The sequence below is a fragment of the Canis lupus genome, chromosome 7 (genome assembly GCF_011100685.1).
Source record: "Canis lupus familiaris isolate Mischka breed German Shepherd chromosome 7, alternate assembly UU_Cfam_GSD_1.0, whole genome shotgun sequence".
NCBI lineage: Eukaryota > Metazoa > Chordata > Mammalia > Carnivora > Canidae > Canis > Canis lupus.
The window spans coordinates 10,779,616-10,804,946 of record NC_049228.1 but is presented as its reverse complement, the minus strand read 5'-3'; the positions used below and the strand labels follow the sequence as shown (position 1 = coordinate 10,804,946).

The 25,331-nt window shown below is 40.8% G+C and overlaps 3 protein-coding genes across 9 annotated transcripts in view; 2 read left to right on the top strand and 1 right to left on the bottom strand.

The window, feature by feature from the left end:
- Positions 1–13,128, top strand: part of SPATA45 (spermatogenesis associated 45) — a 32,122-nt gene extending 18,994 nt beyond the window's left edge. The window contains exons 3-4 of the mRNA XM_038542098.1: positions 11,288–11,351; positions 12,955–13,128. Of these exons, the coding sequence (XP_038398026.1) occupies positions 11,288–11,351; positions 12,955–13,051 (161 nt within the window). The 3' untranslated portion in view covers positions 13,052–13,128. The remainder of the gene's footprint in view (positions 1–11,287; positions 11,352–12,954) is intronic.
- TATDN3 (TatD DNase domain containing 3) lies at positions 1,887–20,258 on the bottom strand. 4 transcript variants are annotated; one of them, XM_038542093.1, is made up of 10 exons: positions 20,112–20,255; positions 17,844–17,876; positions 16,894–16,967; positions 16,609–16,693; positions 13,862–13,924; positions 12,504–12,613; positions 12,283–12,338; positions 10,284–10,396; positions 3,461–3,541; positions 1,887–2,663 (listed from the first exon to the last, which is right to left on the bottom strand). In XM_038542093.1, exons 1-10 carry the CDS (start codon positions 20,175–20,177, stop codon positions 2,520–2,522), a joined length of 825 nt encoding a protein of 274 aa, XP_038398021.1. In that variant the 5' UTR covers positions 20,178–20,255; the 3' UTR covers positions 1,887–2,519. The 4 variants fall into 4 exon arrangements, with proteins under 4 accessions (XP_038398021.1, XP_038398022.1, XP_038398024.1 ...); XM_038542094.1 differs by having other exon boundaries at positions 3,461–3,538; positions 20,112–20,254; XM_038542096.1 differs by lacking the exon at positions 20,112–20,255 and adding an exon at positions 19,453–20,093.
- A 28-nt stretch (positions 20,259–20,286) lies between these two features.
- The window catches only part of NSL1 (NSL1 component of MIS12 kinetochore complex), a 47,745-nt gene continuing 42,700 nt past the window's right edge, over positions 20,287–25,331 (top strand). For 2 of the 4 annotated variants that reach the window (XM_038542090.1, XM_038542089.1), the window contains exons 1-2: positions 20,289–20,563; positions 24,370–24,445. In XM_038542090.1, coding sequence (XP_038398018.1) covers positions 20,330–20,563; positions 24,370–24,445 — 310 coding nt within the window. In that variant the 5' untranslated portion in view covers positions 20,289–20,329. Of the gene's footprint in view, positions 20,564–21,126; positions 21,176–24,369; positions 24,446–25,331 lie in introns of all 4 variants that reach the window. The other 2 variants (XM_038542092.1, XM_038542091.1) reach the window with 2 other exon arrangements.

Genomic DNA, 25,331 nt, shown 5'->3' with positions numbered 1-25,331 from the left:
CTGGACTCCAGGATCACACCCTGGGCCAAAGGCAGGCGCTAAACCGCTGAGCCACCCAGGGATCCCCCACTTTCTGCTTTTATATGCAACGCATGGTTCTCTATATTTATTAAACTATTAACTTAGGAAATGTTATTTGCACCAGTTTTAAGATGCAAGGTATAAATACTACTCAGGTTGTTCATGTATTATAAGGATGCTCACCAAAGAAGTCATTGTTTTTGGACATGAGCTTGCTATGGAATTAGCCAAAAATAAGGAGGGCCTACGGGGAGGTTTTTGCCTGGAGCCTCATGTTTAAGCTTGTAACACTGATAATCCCTAAATTATCTAATTTTGGGATCCCTGGGTGGCTCAGCAGTTTGGCACCTGCCTTTAGCCCAGGTTGTGATCCTGGAGTCCTGGGATGGGGTCCTGCATCAGGCTCCCTGCATGGAGCCTGCTTCTCTCTCTGCCTCTGTCTCTGCCTCTCTCTGTGTGTCTCTCATGAAAAAAAAAAAAATCTAATTTATTTCCACTCTATCTTTTTGAGTGACTTTGTAATTATTAGCACAGACTGTTATAATTTAATTTTTATTTTTATTCTTTTTTTTTTTTAAAGACTTATTTATTCATGAGAGACACAGAGAGAAAGGGGCAGAGATACAGACAGAGGGAGAAGCAGGCTCCATGCAGGGAGCCCGATGTGGGACTCGATCCCAGGTCTCCAGGATCAGGCCCCGGACTGAAGGCGGCACTAAACCGCTGAGCCACCAGGGCTGCCCCAGACTGTCATAATTTTAAAGGGACAGTGAAGAAAAAATAAAATAAAAAGGACAGTGAGATTTGCTTGTGATTGGAAAGTTAAAGTCTAAAAAGCACAGAACAGTTTCTGGAAACCCTTTGTAAGTTAGTCAGATCCTGTAAATGAAATGTCAATTCATGCATGTCACTCCAAAATATTCAATCAAAAGCTCCAAAGAAAGAAAGGGCAAATAAAAAAATTCAACTCTGAAGTATGAACATAGCTCAAGCACCCAAAAACAAAACTCTTCTTTATGTTCAGTTTAGAAGAAGTATCTGGGAGAGAGGAAGGAAACGTGATAGCAAGAGATCAGTGGAGGATTATGAACTAGTAGGCAGAAGACAGAACTAGGAGCAAGGTGATCAAATGAGCCCTTGGTCACGTAACAACAAAAGAAAAGAGTTGATATTCATTTTTATTTTTCAATTTATATTTATTTATTTTTACTTTTTTTCAAGATCTTATTTATTTATTCATGAGAGACAGAGAGAAAGAGAGGCAGAGACACAGGCAGAAGGAGAAGCAGGCTCCATGCAAGGAGCCCGACATGGGACTCGATCCCAGGACTCCAGGGTCAGGCCCTGGGCTGAAGCAGGCGCTAAACCGCTGAGCCATCCGGGCTGCCCTCAATTTATTTATTTATTTAAAAAAGATTTTATTTATTCATGAGAGACACAGAGAGGGAGAGGCAGAGACACAGGCAGAGGAAGAAGCAGGCTCTTCATAAGGAGCCTGATGTGGGACTGGATCCCGGACCCCAAGATCATGCCCTGAGCCAAAGGCAGATGCTCAACTGCTGAGCCACCCAGGTGTCCCTGCAGCCAAGGTTTTTATTTATTTATTTATTTATTTATTTTTTTTATTTTTTATTTTTTTAAAATATTTTATTTATTTATTCATGAGAGTCACAGAGAGAGAGAGAGAAAGAGGCAGAGACACAGGCAGAGGGAGAAGCAGGCTCCATGCAGGGAGCCCGACGTGGGATTCGATCCCAGGACTCCAGGATCACGCCCTGGGCCAAAGGCAGGCGCCAAACCGCTGAGTCACCCAGGGATCCCGCAGCCAAGGTTTTTAAAACTTAAAAATATAAAATATCACTGCATGCAAAAATAGATACATTTTAATAAAGCTATGTAGATTTTAAACATGCGACAAAATTCAGACTAGAACTTAAACTCAGTTTATTATTACCTAAACCTTGGGGCTTGGCATTTAACAATGATTGCACAAACCACTGGCCTCAAAAGTCAAAATCTAGGATTGATACAAAAACCTATACATTTTCCTCTTAAGAAGCACTTCAAAGTACTAACAACTCAGTTTTACAAATCCAGAAAATAGACCTCTGACAGTGTAAGAAACGAGATGATTATTTTCTACATAAATCCTATGGTGGTAAAGGATCAAATGTTAGCTGTCCCAGTAGCGATCATGTCTTACCTCGGGGAGCCTCCTTTGCCAGAAGAAATGGTTTCAGTTCATATGGTGGTTCTACTAAGTGGGGTGAGGTAAGAAGCAGTGGTGTTTCTCAATCTCCTGTTAGGACCCCATTAATTGAAGCACAAGGTAGAATCAGAACCCAGGGTTTCAGGATCCTAGCCTGGTTTTAGGAGATATATTTCTCTAAAATCATAATCTTCATTATCCCTATATAATGGTTTCTTCGGTTCAGACTCTAACTCAGAACATTTCTTTCTCTCAAATGCTGTTCCCTGCAGCAGATTTGATTTTGCAGCTACTTCTGGAGCAGTTGCCGAAGCTTGGGAAACAGTCTCAATGCATTCTGTGTTGTCACTTCTATAACTTCTTCTACTGAGATCCCCTTCACCTGGGCAATATATTCTGCTGAAATGGAAATGTTTTGGGGTTCATTTCGTACCTGAAACAGAACAAAGCAGAAAGTGAATGAGATATGACACTCAAGGGAAGCCATCCTGGAGACCACAGATAAAACAGAGCAACGTGAGTTGGTAAAAAACAATGAGTTGGTTTTTGTTGTTTTAATGTAATGTTAGGGGAGGTAAGCAGGAAAGGCAGAGAAAGCCCTGAACTTCAGCTTATGAGCTACAGCCACAATGCTGTAAGTCAGTATTTCTCTTGAGAAGAGCCCTGGCATATTACCATCGAAGTTCTGGCACCTAGCATATGAAGCAGCCTGCAGGTGGTGACACTTGGTGATCTGCCTGCCTGACCTGATGGATTTTTTTTTTTTTTTTTTTTTAGATTTTATTTATTTATTTGAGAGAGAGAGAGAGAGAGAACACAAGCAGAGGGAAAGGGAGAGGGAGAAGCAGATTCCCCATTCAGTAAGGAGTCCAACAAGGAACTCAATCTCACAATCCCGAGATCTTGACCCGAGCTGAAGGCAAACACTTAACCGACTAAGCCAGCCAGGTGCCTCCAGAGACAGGATTTGAACCCAGGTTTTTCTGACTTAGACACAGAGCTTTTTTACTATACTGCCCTGGCTCTCATTATTATGTAAATTAAGGCCTGGCCAATATCTGGTAATATTTGCTGGAGCACAACAGCTATATGATGAATAAAACCTCTTAACCAAGCTTTAAAATAGGACTCCATTGTATTTACACTGCAATGAGAGACACACAGCTAAACTGAAAATAGCTCAAAAGAAAGATACAATCTAAATAATGCAGGAATTAGATAATCACTTACCTGTTTTTCTGGTCCTAGTGCAGGTGAATCTGTTTCTAAGCAAATTGAAGTTAAAGGCAACTGTTTCACAAGTTTCTGCTTCTTAGAGAAAAGAGAAAGCCAGTCAGTTTAAAACATGAGACATAAAGATAAAAAAAGTTGCATTAAACCCATGTACAACGCAAACTACTCTGTAGGAACCTAAAATTCATGCTTTCATATTCAATTGACTACATACATTACTAAATGCTCACCGCAATAAATGTAGTTACCATCTGTCACCATACAAGATTATTACAGTATACTGAATATATTCCCTATGTTGTACTTTTCAACACCATAACTTATTTTGTAACTGAAAAGTTTGTACCTCTTAATAACCCCCTTCACCTATTTTGCCCATTTCCTCACCCTCTTTCCTCTGGCAACCACCACTTTGTTCTCTTATGAGTCTGTTTGATTTTGTTTGTTCATTTGTTTCGTTTTTTAGATTCCACATATAAGTAAAATCATATGATACTTGATTCACTTAGCATAATACTCTTTTGGTCCACCCATTTTGTTGCAAATAGCAATATTTCATTCTTTTTTATGTCTGAATACTAAAGCATTGTTTGTAACAGTGAAAAACTAGAAATGACTTAACCTTTGCTTCAGATAATGATTAAATAAATTATGTTACATCCACATTGTGGAGTATTATGCAATCACTTTATTATTTTTTTTTAAATATTTTTATTTATTTATTCACAAGACACACACACACACACACACAGAGAGAGAGAGAGAGAGAGAGAGGCAGAGACACAGGCAGAGGGAGAACCAGGCTCCATGCAGGGAGCCTGACATGGGACTCGATCCTGGGTCTCCAGGATCATGCCCTGGGCCAAAGCAGGCTCTAAACCGCTGAGCCACCCAGGGGTCCCTATGCAATCACTTCAAAGATGAGGTCGATCCATACTTAGAGACACAAGCAGATATCCACAAGTTCTCGTAAGTATTTGGAAATTCAGCAAAACACTTTGAAATAATCACTATGGTCAGAGAGGAAGTCATAAGTTAAGTTAGAAAATATTTCAAACTGGGCAGCCCCGGTGGTGCAGCGGTTTGGCGCCGCCTGCAGCCTGGGGTATGATGCTGGAGACCTGGGATCGAGTCCCATGTCGGGCTCCCTGCATGGAGCCTGCTTCTCCCTCTCCCTCTGCCTGTGTCTCTGCCTCTCTCTCTGTGTGTGTCTATGAATAAATAAATAAAATCTTAAAAAAAAGAAAATATTTCAAACTGAAAGAAAGTGAAAATACACCATCAATCAAAAATCTGTGGATTCTAACTACTAGAATTGGCTAGAGCTAACGCAACTATAGCATTAAAGGTTTATATTAGAAAATAAAGATTTTATTTATTTTTAAAGATTTTATGTATTTATTTGAGAGAGAGAGTGAGAGAGGGCATGCGTGGGGGGAGGTGCAGAGGGAGAGGGAAAAGCTGACTCTCCAGTGAGCAGGAACCTGGTTGGGCCCAATCTCAGGGCTCGATCCCAGGACCTGAGCTGAAGGCAGATGCTTAACTGACAGAGCCATCCAGGTGCCCCTCAAAATAGGAAAGACTTTTTTTTTTTTTAAAGATTGTATTTATTTATTTTGAGAGAGAGTGAGCTTGCCAGGGGAGTAGGGGTGTGTGGCACGGTGAGGGAGAAGCAAGCTTCCAGCTGAGCAGGGAATCCCCACATAGGACTTGATCCTAGGATGCTGGGATCATGATCTGAGCTGAAGGCAGATGCTCAACTGAGCCATCCAAGCACCCCAAAAAAGATTTTAAATAAATAATCTAAAGTTCTACCTTAAACTATAAAATGAAACTATGAAAAGGATAATATACAGGCACACCTTGTTTCACTGCGTTTCAAAGATACTGATGTGTTTCTCTGTTTTGTTTTGTTTTACAAATTGAAGGTTTGTGGCAACCCTGAATTGAGCAAGTCTGTGGGCACCATTTTTCCAACAGCATTTGCTCATTTCCTGTCTCTTTATCACATTTTAGTAATTCTTGCAATATTTCAAATGTTTTCATTGTTACTCTATTTGTTATGCTGATCCATAATCAGTGATCTTTAATGTTGCTACTGTGATTGTTTTGCATGAACTGCACCCATAAAAGATGGTAAACTTTTTTTTTTAAACATTTTATTTATTTATTCAGAGACACACAGAGAGAGAGAGAGAGAGGCAAAGACACAGGCAGAGGGAGAAGCAGGCTCCTTGCAGGGAGCCTGATGTGGGACTCGATCCCGGGTCTCCAGGATCACACCCTGGGCTGGAGGCAGCGCTAAACCCGCTGAGCCACCAGGGCTGTCCCAAGATGGTAAATTTAATGGATAAAAGTTGAGTGTGTTCTGACTGTTCCATCCACCAGCCATTTCCTTGTCTCTCTCCCTTTCCTACTGAGACACACAATACTGAAATTAAGCCAACTAATAACACTATGGTGGCCTCTAAGTGTTCAAGGGAAAGGAAGAATCATATATATCTCATTTTGAATAAAAAGCTAGAAATGATTAAGCCTGGTGAAAAAAAAAAAAAAAAAAACAAGATAAGCTGTAAGTGAGACCTCTTAGGCCAGTTTGCTGCGTTGTGAATACAAAGAAGTTCTTGAAGGAAATGAAAAGAGCTGCTTCAGTGAACACACAGACAATAAAGCAAAACAGCTTTATTAGTGATATGAAGAAAGTCTGAGTGGTCTGGAATGAAGATCAAACCAGCCACAACCTTCCCTTAAGCCAAAGCCCAATCCAGAACAAAGTCCTTCAACTCTATGCAGGCTGAGAGAGATGAGGAAGCTACAGAAGAAGAGCTTGAAGCTAGCAGAGGTTGGTTCATGAGATTTACAGAAAGAAGCCATCTCCATAACATCAAAGTGCAACGTGGAACAGCAAGTGCTGATGTAGTAGCTGCACCAAGTTACCCAGAAGATCTAGCTAAGAGAATTCATGAAGGTGGCTATGCTAAACAACACATTTTCAATGTAGACAGAACCACTTTATTGGATGAAAATGCCATCTAGGACTTTCATACCTAAAGAGAAAAAGTCTATGTCTGCCTTCAAAACTTCAAAGGGCAGGCTGACTCTCTTGTTAGGTGCTAATGCAGCTGGTTGACTTTAAGCTGAAGCCAATGTTTACTCACCACTCCAAAACTCCTAGGGCCCTTACAAATAATGCTAAACTTATTCTGCTTGTGCTCTATAAATGGAACAATAAAGCTCGGATGCAGCCACATCTGTTTACAATATGATTTGATAAATATTAAGTCCCCTGTTCAGACAAAAAAAATTCCTTCGAAATGATTACTGCTCATTGACAACACACCTAGTCATCCAAGGGCGCTGACAGAGATGTATAGAGTAACGTTGTTTTTGTGCTTGCTAACACAACATCCATTCTGCAGTCTGTAGATCAAGGAATAACCTCGACTTTCAAGTCTTATTGTGAGAAATACATTTTGTGAGGCTACAGTTAGTATCACATAGATAGTGTTTCCTCGGATGGATCCGGGCAAAGTAAACTGAAAACCTACTGGAAAGGATTTACCATTCTAGATGCCATTAGGAACATCTATCTGTAAGTCACAGGAAGAGGTCCAAATATCAACAGTAACAGGAGTTTGGAAGAGGTGATTCCAACCCTCCTAGACGTTGAAGGGTTCAAGACTTCAGTTAGGAAAGTAACTACAGATGTGGTAGAAATAGTAAGAGAACTGGATTAAGAAGTGGAGCCTGGGGCAGCCCAGGTGGCTCAGTCGTCTAGCGCCGCCTTCAGCCCAGGGTGTGATCCTGGAGACCCAGGATTGAGTCCCACATCAGACTTCCTGCATGAAGCCTGTTTCTCCCTCTGCCTGTGTCTCTACCTCTCTCTCTCTCTCTCTCAGTATCTCTCATGAATAAACAAATAAAATCTTAAAAAAAAAAAAGTGGAACCTGAAGATGTGAATAAACTGTTGCAATTTCACAATAAAACTTGAATGAATGAGATGTCATTTCCTATGTGTGTGCAAAGAAAGTAGTTTCTTGAGATATAATCTACTCCTGGTGAAGATGCAGTGAAGATTGTTGAAATAACAACAAAATATTTAGAATATTATATAAACTTAGTTGATAAAGCAGTGATAGGGTTTAAAAGGACTGACTCCAATTTTGAATGTTCTGTGGCCAAAATGCTATCAAGGAGCATCACATGCTACAGAGAAATCATTCATGAAAGGAAGAGTCAATGGATGCTGCAAACTTCATCATTGTCTTATTTTAAGAAATTGCCACCAAAAAAAAAAAAAGAAAGAAAGAAAAGAAATTGCCACAGCCACCCTAGCTTTTTTCAACCACCACCCTAAACAGTCAGCAACCATCAGCATTGAGGCATGACATCCACCAGCAAAAAGATTATGATTCACTGAAAACTCAGATGATGGTTAGCATTTTTTAATAATAAAATACATGTATTTATTTAAAATTATCTATTTATTTGAGAGAGAGTGAGCACTTACCAGCTGAGAGGGCAGACGGAGAGAAAGAATGTGAAGCAGACTCAGTACTGAGTATGGAGCCCCAAAAAGGGCCAGATCCCATGACCATGAGACCATGACCTGACTGAAATCAAGAATTGGGGGCAGCCCTGGTGGCGCCGTGGTTTGGTGCCACCTGCAGTCTGGGGTGTGATCCTGGAGACCTGGGATCGAGTCCCACATCGGGCTCCTTGCATGGAGCCTGCTTCTCCCTCTGCCTGTGTCTCTGCCTCTCTCTCTCTCTGTGTCTCTCATGAATAAATAAAATCTTAAAAAAAAAAAAAGAGAAATCAAGAGTTGGGATACTTAACTGACTGAGCTACCTAGCGCCCCACAATAAAAACTTTTTTTTTTTAATTTTTTTAATTTTTATTTATTTATGATAGTCACAGAGAGAGAGAGAGAGAGAGAGGCAGAGACATAGGCAGAGGGAGAAGCAGGCTCCATGCACCGGGAGCCCGACGTGGGATTCGATCCCGGGTCTCCAGGATCGCGCCCTGGGCCAAAGGCAGGCGCCAAACCGCTGTGCCACCCAGGGATCCCTAAAAACTTTTATTTATTTATTTATTTATTTTTTTAAATAGTGCTGTATTTTTTTTTTAATTTTTTTATTTATTTATGATAGTCACAGAGAGAGAGAGAGAGAGAGGCAGAGACATAGGCAGAGGGAGAAGCAGGCTCCATGCACCGGGAGCCTGATGTGGGATTCGATCCCGGGTCTCCAGGATCGCGCCCTGGGCCAAAGGCAGGCGCCAAACCGCTGCGCCACCCAGGGATCCCTAAAAACTTTTAAATTAAGGTATGTACATTGTTTTTTTAGACACATTGCTATTGCACACTTAATAGACTACAGTATAGGTATGCACTGGGAAACCAAAAAACTCATCTGATTTGCTTTACGGTGATATTTGCTTTGTTGCAGCACTGTGGAACTGAACTCGTATCATCACTGAGGTATGTCTGGATCATGACCAAGCAGAATTTACCCAAGGAATGCAAGGTTGGTTCAACATTAGAAAATCAATCAATACAGTTTTCAGGCCAAGAAAATAAAACAAATATGATCATCTCAGTAGAGGCAGAACAAACATTTGACAAACAAAAAATGGAAATTAGGTTGATAGAAATAAAGTTTCTTTAAAAAGAGCCTGGGTGGCTCAGTGGTTGAGCATCTGCCTTTGGCTCAGGGCATGATCCTAGTCTAGGGATAGAGTCCCACATCAGGCTCCCAGGAGGAAGCCTGCTTCTCCTGCCTCTCCCTATGTCTCTGTCTCTCTCTCTGTGTCTCTCATGAATAAATAAAATCTTAAAACAATAAATAAATAAAAAGAAAAAAAACTTGACAACATCCAATATATATTTTTTTAAGATTTACTTAATTTGAAAGAGAGAGGGACAGTGTGAGTGGGAGGGGAAGAGAAAGAAGGAGAGAGAGAAGCTTTTTATTTTTTTATTTTTTATTTTTTTTGAGAGAGAGAATCTTGAGCAGACTCCCTGCTAAGCACAGAACCTGATGCAGGGCTCAATCCCACCACCCGGAGACCATGACCTAAGCTGAAACCAAAAGTTGGATGCTTAACCAACTGAGCCACCTAGGCCCCCCCATATATTTGTCTTTTTAGTTGGTGAGCTGTAATAGTGTTTTAAAATTCTGGATACTAGACTCTTATCAGATACAATTTGTAAATGCCTTTTCTCATTCTGTGGGTTATCTTTTCGTTTTCTTGATAGTGTCTTTGAAGCATAAAAGTTCAAAAGATGGGGATGCTTGGGTGGCTCAGCAGTTGAGCGTCTGCCTTTGGCTTAGGGTGTGATCCCAGAATTCAGGGATCAATTCCCACATTGGGCTCTCTGTGGGGAGCCTACTTCTACCTCTGCCTGTGTCTCTGCCTTCTGTGTCTCAAATAAATAAATAAATAAATAAATAATTAAATAAAATCTTTAAAAAAATTAAAGTTGAAAAGTTGTGTTATTGTGGAAGTTTTAAATTTTGATGATGTCCAATTTATCTATTTTTTTCTTTGGTTGTGCTTTTGGTATCATATCTAAAAAGCCACTGCCTATTTCAAGGTTACAATATTTCGATCTGTTTTCTTCTAATAGTTTTATAAATTTTAGCTCTTATGTTTAGGTCTTTGATCCATTTTTGAGTTAATTTTCATGTAAGTGTGAGGTAGGGACCTATGATTAATTTTTGTAACGTAACTGGAATAGTATTACAAGTGTGTAACATAAGCTCATATTTGTATTTCACAAAGCATACAATGAGGCTTAGTTAAGCAATAACTTACCTGTCCACTTCTTATAACAGAAGGAGGAATTGAGAAGAAGTACCCAGCTTTTACTCCTTCCATGGCTACAGATGGCCGACCATCAAATGCATGCAGAAGCACTTTGTCAGCACCTATTTAAAGAAAAAAATCTTTAAAAAAGAAAAAAACTTCTTATACCATCAAACCTTTTCTAGAAGTTTATAAACTGTCAAATTATTGTTCCTACTAGGTTTTTAAGCAGTGAATTATCCTTAATAATAATGCTAGTGGGGCAGCCCCGGTGGCTCAGCGGTTTAGTGCCGCCTTCAGCCTAGGGCGTGATCCTGGAGACCCGGGATTGAGTCCCACCTCAGGCTCCCTGCGTGGAGCTTGTTTCTCCCTCTGCCTATGTCTCTGCCTCTCTCTCTCTGTGTCTCTCATGAATAAATAAATAAAATCTTAAAAAAATAATAATGCTAGTGAAAGAAGAAACAGGATGCTCAAAGACTCAGAGACTCAATAATCAGGGCTGGCTTCACAGTCACCTCCAGTTCTTACCGGATAGCTGCTCAGTAATCATAAAAATCATATTCTCAGTAATTCCAGTGATTCTCATCACTGAGAAACACACTGCTTTCTAGTTGCAATTACATTTACTTTACTATTCGATACTGTTTTTTTCAAATGGTAGGTGTGATCATTAATGGGTTACAGTCATAAATGAATTATGAAATCAATTTAGTGGGTCATGACCTACCAGCATATGCTTATATGTATGTGTGTCTGCATATATGTATGTGCACACATTTATATATGCCTATCTGAACATACACATAGATAATACGGCTTCTCAAACTTGGTCAGATTTCTGTATGTATATATACTAAGTCTCAAAATAACCTTTTAGTACCAAAAACAATACATATGTGTATATATTGCAACTCAAAGTATATTTCTTACTGTGGATGACACTTTAAAAAGTCTGAAAAGTAGTAAGATATCTTTTTACTTTAGAGCAACTAATCAAGATGACTATATTTTAGGTATGATGGCCACAACCTGCATAATAACATTTTCTGAAGCAGCAGCCAGAAAACATGCAAGACAGTAAGTAACCCATCTCTGGTTTGTTTTTTCCTCCCATTAATCAGGTGGTTAAGCTGATTAAAAACTGGAGCTGTTGGGACACCTGGGTGACTCAGAGGTTTAGCACCTGCCTTCAGCCCACAGCGTGATCCTGGAGTCCCGAAATCGAGTCCCACATCTGGTTCTCTGCATGAAGCCTGCTTGTCTCTCTGCCTGTGTCTCTGCCTCTCTCACTGTGTCCCTCATGAATAAATAAAATCTTAAAAAAATAAAAAATAAAAATAAAAATAAATCGACAGCTCCGATTTTTTTTTTAAAGATTTTATTTATTTATTCATGAGAGAGACATACAGAGAGGCAGAGACACAGGCAGAGGGAGGTGAAGCAGGCTCCATGCAGGAGCCCAACACAGGACTCGATCCTGTAACTCTGGGATCACACCCCGAGCCACCAGGTGTCCCTATTTTTTTTATTTTTTAATTTTTATTTAATTTTTTAAAAATGGGTTTTGTTTTGTTTTTAGATTTTATTTATTTATTCATGAAAGACACACAGAGAGAAAGGCAGAGACATAGGCAGAGGGAGAAGCAGGCTCCATGCAGGGAGCCAATGTGGGACTCGATCCCTGAACTCCAGGATCACACCCTGAGTGGAAGGTAGAAGTGCTTAACTGCTGAGCCACCCAGGCGACCCGGAGCTGTTGATTTTTAAATTAAGGAATATAAATTATTTGATCCAGTTTTTCATTTGCTTTACGCTGGCCTTCTAAATATCATCAAAACACTTGAAAGTAGGCTGACTTACAAAATCACCCTAGTTGATTTACACCTCCACCCTTGCCCCATTCCCTTCCCTTTTAGAAATCAAATTGAAACATGGTTTATTCTATGAGAAAATGGAGTGGAACCATCAAACTTAAATATTAGGCCCATTCTTTTCAGAACCTAAATACCTTGCTCATTTAAGAGGCTGATGGTGGGTCTTCCAGCAGAGCGTGAGTGAACATTTCTGTTTAACAACAAAAAAATTCCTTTTAGGTTCTTAATCTGAAAGCATTATTTCTGTTCTATTAAAGTAATTCAGAGAAAAAGAAATGCAGAGCTCCATATTAGGAGAACCATTAATTTGTTCTATAGCTATTAATATAAAAAGAAGATTGATTAATTAACCTACAAAGGCAAATTTAATCTCTTGGCTAACTGGACCTGTCGGATTAGGACTTGTCGTTGCTCTTCCTTCTGCTCATCAGTGCCAGCAAATCTGGGGGAGAAATCTAGTCCCACCTGTAGTAGAAAAATATAACAGATTTACATGTTTATGGCTCAATAAATTCAAAAGACATACTATGGAGCAGTGCTGTCCTAGAGAAATATGATAGGAGCCATACATGAACGTCACATACATAACTTTATATTTTCTAGTAGCCACATTAAAAACACTAACAAGAATCAGGTGAAATTAATTTTAATGATGTATTTTATTTAATCCATACATCCAAATCATCATTACTATTATATAGTAATATTATTTCAACACAAAATCAATATAAAAATGATTGCATTATTTATTTTCTCTTTTTTTTGGGTACTAAGACTTTGAAATCCTGTGTGTTTTATATTTATAGCATATCTCATTTTGGACCAGTCACATTTCAAGTGCTGAACAGCTGTATGTGGTTACTACATTGGACAGTGAAGATTATCAATGACTGTTTTCTTTGATACTATTTTGGCAGATATTGCTATAGTCTATATTCTAAATTTAAGTGTTATCTTTTGTATTTGATTAAAAGTGGAGTTTATTATAAGTGATAAAAATGTTTCACAACTGTATATTAAATAAAAAATGTTTATTACAAATTCTAGCCTATTTTAAAAAAATATTTAATTTATTTATTAGGTAAGCACTATGTCCAGTGTGGGGTTGCAACTTAGAACCCTGAGATCAAGAGTCACATGCTCCACCAACTAAGCCAGCCAGGCGCCCCAACAAACTCTAGCCTATTTTTTTTTTTTTTTTAAGATTTTATTTACTTATCATGAGAAACAGAGAGAGAGAGAGGCAGAGACACAGGCAGAGGGAGAAGCAGGCTCCATGCATGGAGCCTGACGTGGGATTTGATTCTGGGTCCCCAGGATCACACCCTGGGCTGAAGGCGGTGCTAAACTGCTGAGCCACCCAGGCTGCCCATTGCCTACTTAGTGTATGTTTGTACATACTACGTTAACTAACTACAGAGATGACTCTGTTTAAGAAAAGGAAAAAAAAAAGAACAAAGTACACAGAAATGCTAATAAAGTAGTTTTCTTCCATTAACCTAAGTCTATGGTGGGACTTTCTATTTTTTGTCTCCAAGTGCTTTTGCTTATTGAGGAAAAAAAAATAATTTTTTGACAAATTATTATCCAGCTAAATGAGGTGAATATAATTATCTAAGTCAGTTATAATCACCAATAGTGAACTGAAGATTATATTTATATATCATATGAAAGTCTACATTAGAAGTCATTTGATCAGCTATTTGATGTTACCTCTCCAATTGCCAACAATTGATCCTTATAATTCTCCATAATGGGCAAAGCTACATCCAAATCCTGGGAGAAAAAAAAGTAAATTTGTTTAAACAGAAGGGTAAGGGAACTGATACTTTAGATAACACTTTTATATGCCAGGCATTATACTATACTGGATCCTTTACATACATTCAATACCTTTAACCAGTTGAAGAAGTAGTGATAGTCATCCTTCTGTAACAGTGAGTCCTGTTTGGAAATTCGAGTAGAAACATCTCATATGGACCCCTGGGGGGCTCAGCGGTTGAGTGTCTGCCTTAGGCTCAGGGTGTGATTCCAGGTCTGGGATCAAGTCCTGCACTGGGCTCCCTGTGAGGAGCCTGCTTCTCCCTCTTGCCTATGTTTCTGTCTCTCTCTGTATGTGTCTCTCATGAATAAATAAAATCTTCAAAAAAAAAAAAAAAAAAAGAGAGAGAGAAGTCCCACTTAAACACTACCTAATATTTAGGAGGAATTTCCTAACATGTAGGACTGATTTGGATTTCCTCCTGGAATAGGTGACCAAGAGAAAAGAAAGCCAACAGGTAGTCACCTTTGTAACTCAGCTTTCTGGGAGTGCACTGTGTTATGTCCTCCTCTTAGGATGCTAATGGTTTTTAAGTTTTTTAATAGCAATAATCTCATACATCCTCTTCACTATTTTCACTGATTTCTTTTGTCTTTATAATCCTGCTTAGCCTATTTTTGTCCTAACAATTCAAGAGTATAAACATTAATTATCACAAATATGCTTGTTTGTCAACTAGTGAAGTAACTACCATTAGTTTCCATGATATTACTATTTCCATTTAAAGAGAATGCACTCTGTGAGGGTTCCCTTGTAAGACAAGGCAAAGACAAATATATGGAAAGTTTGCTTCTAGGTATCTTTTAAACTACTTTGAGGGTTTTAGTCTTAGGATATGTAAATTGCTAAGAATGTCTATTGCGGATAATCAGAACAAAGAAGAATTAAGAAAAAGGAGGTAAAACAGAAGCAGCAGGAGATTTTATAATTATGCTTCTGGACACAGAAAAACCAACATCCACAATCCCTATCACATTATCTTTCATCTTTAAAGCACTGAGTACTATCTAAAGTTTACCTGTTCTTGTAACTAATTGTTGATTGTCTTTCTGCCCCCAACTAGAATCTAGCTTCCATGGGAGGGATTTCCCTCTATAGTGCTTAGAGCAGTGCTTAGAATTCAGTAGGCGCTCACTAAACACTTGCTGACTATTCATTCATGAGAGACACAGAGAGGCAGAGACACAGGCAGAGGGAGAAGCAGGCTCCATGCAGGGAGCCCAACGTGGGACTCGATTCCGGGTCTCCAGGATCACACCCTGAGCCAAAGGCAGATGCTAAACCTCTGAGCCGCCCAGGGATCCCCTTGCTGACTAACTAAATGAATGCCTATTCATATAAATCTCTATATAAATGAAAGAAATGCTGTCTTGCTATGATCCCCAACATTTTGAGAACCGTATCTCTCCGGCAATTTAGCTAATTTTATCATATTAGGAGAATAATTCAGGAAAACTACCAGGACAAATATTTATTTTTACCTGAAGTGAATTAAAAGCACTTTTGTTTCAAAATAGAGCTACCTGGGGTATCCTAATGTATGAATACAGATTCATTTTTATAAAATATGAAAGACCTTGTATTTTAATTTATTCATAGGCAACAAAAAGTCTTCACTTCTTCCAAATGGGGGTTGGCTATCAATCCCATTATGTAATAAAACTCTTAAGAAACTGTATCTTCCTGATTCTGAGTCAGGAGGCAAGTCTGAAATATGAGACATATTGGCTATTATGACTCAGTGAGATCTTATAGGTAGGATTTTTTTTTTTAGAGCCGGTATTAAAGCAGTGCAGTTTAATAGATCAAGAGCATTCCTTTAGAGAGGGTTTAACATTCAAGAAGATACTGTGTACTTGAACTCATCTGTCCCCTTAGGGTACTACATCTATGAATTTGTATCTTCCTTTTTCTGGATATTTTATCACTTTTTTTGCCAAAGCAGTATGACAACATGGTAAAAAAAATGTGAAAACAAGTGACTCATAATTCTACTTGATCATCACAGCTAATGTTCTTTTTTTTTTTAAGGTTTTATTTATTTATTTGAGAGAGAGAGAGAGAGAGAGAGAGAGCACAAGAGAGCATGAGCTGAGGGAGAGGTAGAGGGAGAAGCAGACTACCCGTTGAGCAGGGAGCCCAATGCAGGGGTTGATCCCAGGACCCTGGGATCATGACCTGAGCCACAAGCAGATGCTTAACTGACTGAGCCAACCAGGCAACCCAGCTAATGTAATTTCTGTCTTTTTCTCTCTAGTCCTTTCCTCATTGAATATATTTTTACACGGATGTTACAACTAGGGAGTAAACAATTTGGCATCCTGCTTTTCTCTCTGTATTACACTATAAACATTTTCCTCATTGCTACATAAAATAAACCTTATAGTTCTCATTTTCCATACATGCATTCAGTGCATACATATATTTAATACTCTACAAGTTAATTTTTTCCTTTATTTCCGAGCCTTGAGGCTATTTCTGTTTTTTCTCTACTACAAATAATGCTGCAACAAACACCTTTGTGAAAGGTAGTATTTCCTTCTTCTGATTATTGCCTTAAAATATAATCAGAAAGAGGAGCATTACGGAGTCAAAAGGCATCACTTTTTTAATGATTTTTGTTTTATACAACTTTTACCTTTAATGTGACACTTCTTTGGTCTCCTGGTGAAACTCCTTGAACAGGATGAACACCCAAGCATGGCAGGACAAAGCCCTTATACCTAAAAATGTACAACACATTAAGAAAGCAGGAATATTAAAGTACTAGACAATGTTACACTAAAGAACAAACATGAAAGAATTTTTTAGGGCTATGTTGATGTGATTTTCTTTAAAAATGGATGATCTTTGATAGTATAAATATGACCTACTAACTGCAACCTTATTAGCAACTCTTTAAATTCTTGATGAGAAGTAGCACCTTTCTGAAAGCTGCATAATCTTTTCAAATTCTCCTGAATGTTCAGCAACCATCACAAGAGCCATAACATTGGCCTGAAACAAAAATGAACGGAACAGTTAGAATCTCAAACAATCTATATCTAACATAACTGAAGAGAAATTTAAAGTCTTCTGTACTTTAAGTTATTCTTGCTCACTTATACTCCATCAATATAATCACGATGGCTATCACTGAGTACTTATTATGTTTCAGGCACTATGTTCAGTGAATATAAATATTACCTCATTACCTCAATCTACACAAACCCTATGAGGTAGGCATTGCTGTACTTCATCATATAGGTCGGGAAAGAGTTTTGGATGGAGTCAGATAACTTGCTCAAGATCATTATGCAATTCCAGAGCCCATGCCCCTAATTAAGGTGCCATATTGAATGATGGCTGTGTGTGTAATAATGTATTGGCAACCATTTCTATCACTTTAAGGGAAGGCTACAAAGTAATAGTTAAATAAAAATTAGTAATTTTTTTCTGAAACAAATCCAAACGTCTCAGAAAACTTGTAATTTCTCTAAGATCTCTGGAATAACGCTCCTTTAGGAACTGACAGATAGATCAATCTATTCCATGTTAACTGGTAAGCACACTAGATGTGAGGACATGTTTTGGATTCAGACTATCTTGTCCTTATCATTTTACTAGCAGTGTATCTTCAGGTAAGTAAATCTCTAGGCCTGAATTTCCTTCTCTATCAAATGGGTAATGGTTGGCTATAAAATAGTAGCTTCTTCATACAGATGCTGCCAAACATTAGATGAGATAACGAACAGATAGGGCTTAGCTCAGCCTGGCACATACTACACAGTTAATTAATGCTACTTATTATTAACAAAGCAAGATAAGCATAGTGTATCTAAATTTCAAGCTGTTCTACCTTGAAACAGAGGGCAACTGTAGATATTGACTTACTTTCTTGGCTTTCTCCAACACATCATCCAGATCCTAAAATGAGCATAGGTAATCACAATTATTTTAGATGAATAAGTAACTGCTCTTTGGAAGTGTCTATCAACGTAGTCAAGGAGCCATAAAGAATGACAACAATGGCAAGGAACAGTGTGATAGAATGTGAAGAGCTACACTGACTCGCTTTGCTTACTCTTCCTTTCTCTCACTAAAATCTGGCTTCTCTTCCTACTCCACTAAAACAGAAACTGTTATTGTAAATTATATAAAGGACATTTCTCTGTCCTCCTCTTACTCTATCCATCAGGAGCATTAAGAAGTCCTCACCCGTTCACTCCTTTCCTGAAATACTTCCCACTCTTGGCGTCTGCAATACCCCTCTCCTGCAAACACCACCCTCCACTAGCTGCTAATTCCAGTCTCCTTAGCTGGCTCTCTCCTCCATCAGATTTCAGGACCCTATGCTCCTCTCTCCCTACACACCCCAGGTGATCTCATCCACAGGTTTTAATACCATCATTATGCTAATGAGTCCCCAGTTTTGATCTCCAGCCTAGAATTCTCTCCTAAGCCCAAGACTGACGTTTAAAAATGAATACAGGGCATTTCCACTTGGATGGATATTAGACTTAAACATGTACTAAACACAGCTGTCTCTACAGACCTTTTATCTGCCCTCCCCAGTCTCAATCTTCCCTCCTCTCAGTAAACAGCACCACCATCCTCCCTACAGCATGATGTCCTTTTTTTCCTTCCCTCTCCACATCCAATTTCTTACCCCATACCATTGAGTCTATCTCTAAAACACACACTGAGGGCAGCCGGGGTGGCTCAGCGGTTTAGCGCTGCCTTTGGCCTAGGGCGTGATCCTGGAGACCTGGGATGGAGTCCCATGTCAGGCTCCCTGCATGGAGCCTGCTTCTCCCTCTGCTTGTGTCTCTTCCCGCCCCCCTCTCATGAATAAATAAAATATTAAACACACACACACACACTGAATCCATCGGCTTTTCTCAAACTCCCCTGCAACCACCATCACCTCCTGTCTACATACAGCAAAAGCCTCCAAATTGGTTTTCTAAGGTCTACATTTGCTCTCCAACAGCAAAATGGCTTTTTTTTTTTTTTAAAGATTTTATTTATTCATAAGAGAGAACACACAGAGAAAGAGAGGCAGAGACACAGGCAGAGGGAGAAGCAGGCTCCCTGCAGGGAACCTGATGCAAGACTGGATTCCAGGACCCTGGGATCATGCCCTGAGCAGAAGGCAGACACTCAACCACTGGGCCACCTAAGGGTCTCAGCAAAATGTTTTGTATGTGTGTGTGTGTTTTTTTTTTTAAGATTTTATTTATTTATTCACGAGAGACACAGAGAGAGAGGCAGAGACACAGGCAGAGGGAGAAGCAGGCTCCATGCAGGGAGCTGGATGCCGGACTTGATCCCGGGTCTCCAGGATCACGCCCTGGACCCAAGGCAGATGCTCAATCACTGAGCCACCCAGGTGTCCCGCAAAATGGTTTTTAAGCAGAAATCATATCTTGTCGCTCTCCCTTAAACAAGCAAACAGAAAAAAAAAAAAACCCTTTACTGGATTCACACTGTCCTTACCTACCTCACCTATCCCCTGCAAACCTCCAGTCAATGGCTCCCTCTCCAGCTCCTCAGGCTCCAGCTAGCCAAATCCCATGCTGCCTGGAGTCTGCAAGACGCCCACCATCTCGCCCGGCTGGCCCTTTGCCCTTCCAGTTCCAGCTTCGGCGTCACCTCTGGAGAGGTTTTCCCCCTTAAGAGACTCTGCCCTTCATTGTCTTATACCAGCCCCCCCGGTTTCCAGGGCAGCGCGTAAAGCACTTTAAGTCTGATTTTGTGTGTCCTCCTCGGCCTGCTTCTGTCCCCCACGAGGCCCGGAGCGCACGGTGCGCGGCTAAAGCGCCCGAAAGCACACTTTTCCCGGGAAAAGTGGATGCTCGGCCAGGCCAGGCACCGATAGGCCGGTGGGGGTGGGGAAACCCTCTCGGAAACGGGAAGGCCAAATAAAAGCCGTGTAGAGATGGCGGGCGTCGCTCTTCAGGATCGGAAGGGAACATCGGGATGACCGAGGTCAAGCAGGGAAGTTAGGAGCAAGTCACTCAGGCCCACGAGCTGGGGCCCACGAGCTGGGGCCTGGGAGGATGCGAGGCTTGGTCCGAAGGGTAGAGAGAAAAGAATAACCTGGAGGGAAAGGACTGGGGGCCTCCCCGCTCCCGCAGGCCGGGCCTCGCCCTTACATACGCTGTCAAAGTCCGGGGCCGAGAGGTGGCAGTGACAGTCCACCGCCCCGCCGCCCACCGCCCCCATGGCCGCAGCCACCGCCGCGCTCCAGTCTCCAGGGAGCCTCAGCCGGAACGCTTCGGCTGCGGCGGCTCGCGCTTCCGGCCGGACTCGTGTTTCCCGCCCCCCCTCCCGCCCTTCCGCTCCCACAGTTCCCGCCCGCGGTTCAAACTGGAAAGATGGCGGGGGCTCCCGTGTCGGGGGTCCCTTCCCGTCCGCGGGGCGTGGAGAGAGAGGCGCGGCCGGACGACGGGGCGTCGGTCGCCGCCAGCTCCCGGGAGGACTGCCGGGTGCGCTGCACGTCGAAGCGGGCCGTGACGGAAATGGTAGAGCTGTGCGGCCGCTTCGTGGACAAGCTCGGGGACGCGCTGCCGGAGGAGATTCGGGGCCCTGCGCTGCGGGATGTGCAGTGGGTACGGGCGCGTAGCCGTCTCCGGCCTCGTCACCCCCTTCCCCCTGCGCCCGGCTCTGGGCTCGCGGAGGCGGCCCGAGAAACGCGGGGGGAGGCGGAATAGCTGCCGCGGCGTCATCCGGGTCTTAGGAACGGCTCGGACCCGCGCCGGCCGGTGGGAACGTAGAGGGGCGAGCTGGGCCTGTAACCGGAAATTACAGGAAGGGGAAAAAAAAAAAAATAGGTGCAATTGAATGTCATGCTTTATGGAGCCCGCCCTATCCAAGATGCCGTTTTAATTTGTGATGATAAAAAAACAAAAACAAAAAAAACGAACGCGGTCTCCTCTGATTCTTCTGTTCGTGCTAAGCTGCTCGAACCTAGAGCCCATCTCCCTTGGGGCTGCCCGCCTTTTAAGACCTCGGGAACCTCAGAAAGTGGCTGGCTAGTGGCCCCCCTACTGGGCAGGGCAGACGCAGACCCTAGCAGGAATTTTCCGGGAAAGGGTAATAATAATAATATTAATCCTGGAAGTCAGCCGGGCACCGCGCTAGCGGTTCGGTCTTTCCTTTTTGCCTGTTTTAGGGCTTCCTGTAAAGTCCGTGGAAACATTTTCCCTACAAGTCTAAAGTGGGTAAGGATGCTGTCTCGGTTAGTAACTTCACCGGCCCTCATAACCTTTTCCCCCTTCCTTTCTCACATCTTTTGCAAAGCTCTGAAGAAGCTAGGGTTTGTTTTGTTTTTGTTTTTTTAGATTTCATTTATTTATTCATGGGAGACACAGAAAGAGAGGAACAGACACAGGCCGAGGGAGAAGCAGGCTCCATGCATGGAGCCCGATGTGGGACTCGATCCTGGGTCTCCAGGATCACGCCCTGGGCTGAAAGCGGTGCTAAACCGCTGAGCCATTTGGGCTGCCCTGTTTTGTTTTAAAGATTTTATTTATTTACTCACAAGAGACAGAGGGAGAAGCAGGCCCCATGCAGGGAGCCCGACGTGGAACTCGATCCCCGGTCTCCAAGATCACGCCCTGCGCAGGTGCCAAACCGCTGAGCCATCCAGGGATCCTCCCTCTCTCTTTTTTTTTTTTTTTTTTGAGGAAAGACACAACGTATTATTGAAGCATTGGTACCTGCCTTAAGGAAGCATACAATCTATGTGTAGGAAGAAAAAGTTTAAAAGCTCATAACGCAGCATGCTTGCGAGTGGGAATGACCACAGGGCAAACAATAAAAATAAATGTCAAATGGAAGAAGAATAAAGAAACAGCCCCTGGGTAGCGATTCTGTGTTCCCGTTTTGGATACAATAAGGCTATTCCTGCCTTCGTGCAAGGAAAGGAAGAATAGAGACATACCTCAGGACGTTTTTAGTAGTTCTTGGGGGAAAGACTTTTTTTGCGTAAAGGATTTTAGTATTTCCCTCTTTCTGGGCAGCCCCGGTGGCGCAGTGGTTTGGCGCCGCCTTCTGCCCGGGGCCTGATCTTGGAGACCCAGGATCGAGTCCCTCATCGGGCTTCCTGCGTGGATCCTGCTTCTCCCTTTGCCTGTGTCTCTGCCTCTCTCTCCCTCCCTGTGTCTCTATGAATAAATAAAATCTTAAAAAAAAATCTGTCTAGTATTTCCCCCTTTCTAGGAAGTACTGACCTACTTAGAACATTACAGAAAAAGAGGAGCTTGGCTTAACCTGTTATACCTTATCTAATGAATGATAAAGTGAATTAGAAGATAAAGGTTTGAAGGCTTAAACTACCAGGGAATTCATTTGTGTTTTATATTAAGAGCAGATAAAAGGCAGAGGCTTTAATTAGGTTATGTCTCTTAATCTGAAACCACATAATATGATAATGGATATTCCTAAAAGATGGTATTGATATGATTGTGTAATGAATATTATTACACTTTGTATTCTGAGAAAATCTGTAAATGTCCTTATATAAAGTAAGGATTTTATTTTATAAAATCTTTAAAGTATAGAGTGCATAACTTAACTCATGATTATCGTTCATGATTTGATTTATGCTCTTCTACAAAGCTTATAAAGTACATTCTTGTAAAAAAAAAAAAAACAGCATAAAGCAAAAGTCTGAATTCCTCTCCCCCCCATCCCTCTTCCTTTTGGAAATAACTTACTGTTTTGGAAGGCCCATGGAGGGTGTAATATATATATATATATTTTTAAAGATTTTATTTTATTTATTCATGGGAGACAGCCTGATGCGGGACTTGATTCCCAGACCTGGGACTTGGTTCTGGGACCCAGGATCATGCCCTGCGCAGAAAGTAGAAAAGCTCAACTGCTGAGCCACCTGGTATCCCTTATATATTCTTTTTTATGGCTTTTTTGTTGTTTTAGTTTTTTGTTTATTTTTTGCATTAAGAGTGTTAAACTAATTTAGCAATTAACTCCCCCCACCAAATCTGTCAACTATTATTTGTCAGTTTTTTTTTTTAAAGATTATTTATTTATTTATTTATTCATTAGAGACACAGAGGAGAGAGAAAGAGGTGGAGACACAGGCAGAGGGAGAAACAGGCTTCATGCACGGAGCCCGACATGGGACTCGATCCTGGACTGCAGGATTAGGCCCTGGGCTGAAGGCAGACGCTTTAACTGCTGAGCCACCCAAGGATCCCAGTTTTTTTTTTTTTTTTTTTTAAGATTTTATTTATTTATTCATGAGAGACAGAGAGAGAGAGAGAGGCAGAGACATAGGCAGAGGGAGAAGCAGAGGGAAAAGCAGGCTCCTCGCAGGGAGCCCAGTGTGGGACACAATCCTGGACCCCGGGATCATGACCTGAGCCAAAGGCAGATGCTCAACTGCTGAACCAGCCAGACATCCCATCCTTTTTATGTTTTTATGAAAATGGTTCTTGAGGATGCATTGCTAGAAGTGTAATTGTTGTGCAATAGGTTTTAAATTTTAAATGTATATTTAAAATTTTAATGGTATTACCAATTCCTTTAGTTCTTATTTTTTAATGTATTAAAAATTGACTAGTACAGTGGACACCCATGTATCTATCACCAAATTTAACAGTTATCAAAAATTTTACATTTCCTATTTTATTATCTTTTTTAAGGTGGGCTCCATGCCTAAGATGGAGCTTGAATTCATAACCTTGAGACCAAGAGTTGCATGCTCTACTAAGTAGCCAGGTGTCCCTTTACGCTATTTTTATTTTTTTGAAGATTTTATTTATTTATTCATGAGAGACACACAGAGAGGCAGATACACAGGCAGAGGGAGAAGCAGGCTCCATGCAGGGAGCCCGATGTGGGACTCGATCCCGGGTCTCCAGGATCACGCCCTGGGCTGAAGGCGGTGCTAAACCACTGAGCCGCTGGGGCTTCCCTACACTTTCTATTTAAAAAAAAAACTCCCGGTCTCATGCCATTTCTTTTCTATCTACCTCAGTGAACATCTCTAAAAAATACAATCCTTTATGCAGTAGAAATTAATTTTACTTTGTTTTAAGCATTTTTTTCCCTTAACACTGATGCTCTTTCAGCAGCCTGTGTAGTACTTGTACCCTTCAGATTCAGCTGAGCTCAACTTTGTTAGCTTGTATTTTTTTTCTTTTTAAGAAGTATATAAATTTTGCATCAAATTTTCTCATAGGTAGCATAATGGTTATCAAAGCTAATATGTAGGTTTAGTCAGTAATTGAAATGGAATCTTCATTGAGAAGAATAGACTTATAAGCTAGTTTAGTTTACTTTTCTTAATATTCTCTGTTACAAATTTGAAGTTCTTACTTTGCCAAAATGTTTTAATTCAATCTTTAAAGTTATTTTTAGTGACTTGAGTATTATGAATTTATTTCAGACTTTTGAATCAGCTGTGCAAGAGAATGTCAGCATTAATGGGCAAGCATGGCAGGAAGCTTCAGATAGTTTAATAGGTATGTTATTTAACTTTTTCCTTTCATTAATTTCTGAGTTATTTTTGTGGCTAATTTTATTTTAAATGCTAATTTTTTAGAATTTATTTTTTTGCTTTTTTAAAGATTTTATTTATTTGAGAGAGAGAGTGAGTGAGAGAGAAGGAGGGAGGGGCAGAAGCAGACTCCCTGCTGAGCAGGGAGCCCAAAGCAGGGCTCTATCCTGGGACTCCAGCATCATGACTTGAGCCAAAGGCAGGTGCTTAACGGACTGAGCCACCTGGGCATCCCTTGAATGCTAATTTTTAATCCCCATCTTCAGTGTCCCTTCTGTTAAAATTTTTCTTTCTTTGGGGGGAAAAAAGTAAACAAATCTAGAAGACTATTGAAGTCATAATCTGAGGCAAACTACACAGTAGGTACCTTGATTTTTTTTTATATGTGCTGTCTGGCATTCTCAACAAGACTTTGATCTGATTAATCTTTGAAAGTACCCTTGTCAGTAGGTTACTGGAAAATACTGTACAGCTGTCTCCTGATGAAGAAACAGGCCCAGAGTATTTCTGTGATTAATACCTTATAAGTCAAATTATAGTTTTACAAGTGATCCTTAGAGTAGATAGTGAAGTACCCTTAGAGGTATGAAGTTAAATGTTAAGAGTACCATGTAAAGGATGAGGTAAATATATAGAGAAACCTTATAATCAAAGCATACTTATACCCTAATATGTTGACATATCTAAAGAATTCAAAGTTTTGTTTTGTTTTAAAGATTTTATTTATTCATGAGAAAGAGAGAGAGAGGTAGAGACAAATAGGGAGAAGCAGGCTCCCTTCAGGGAGCCCAATATGGGACTGGATCCTGGACCCTGGGATCACGCCCTGAGCCCAAAGCAGACATTCAACT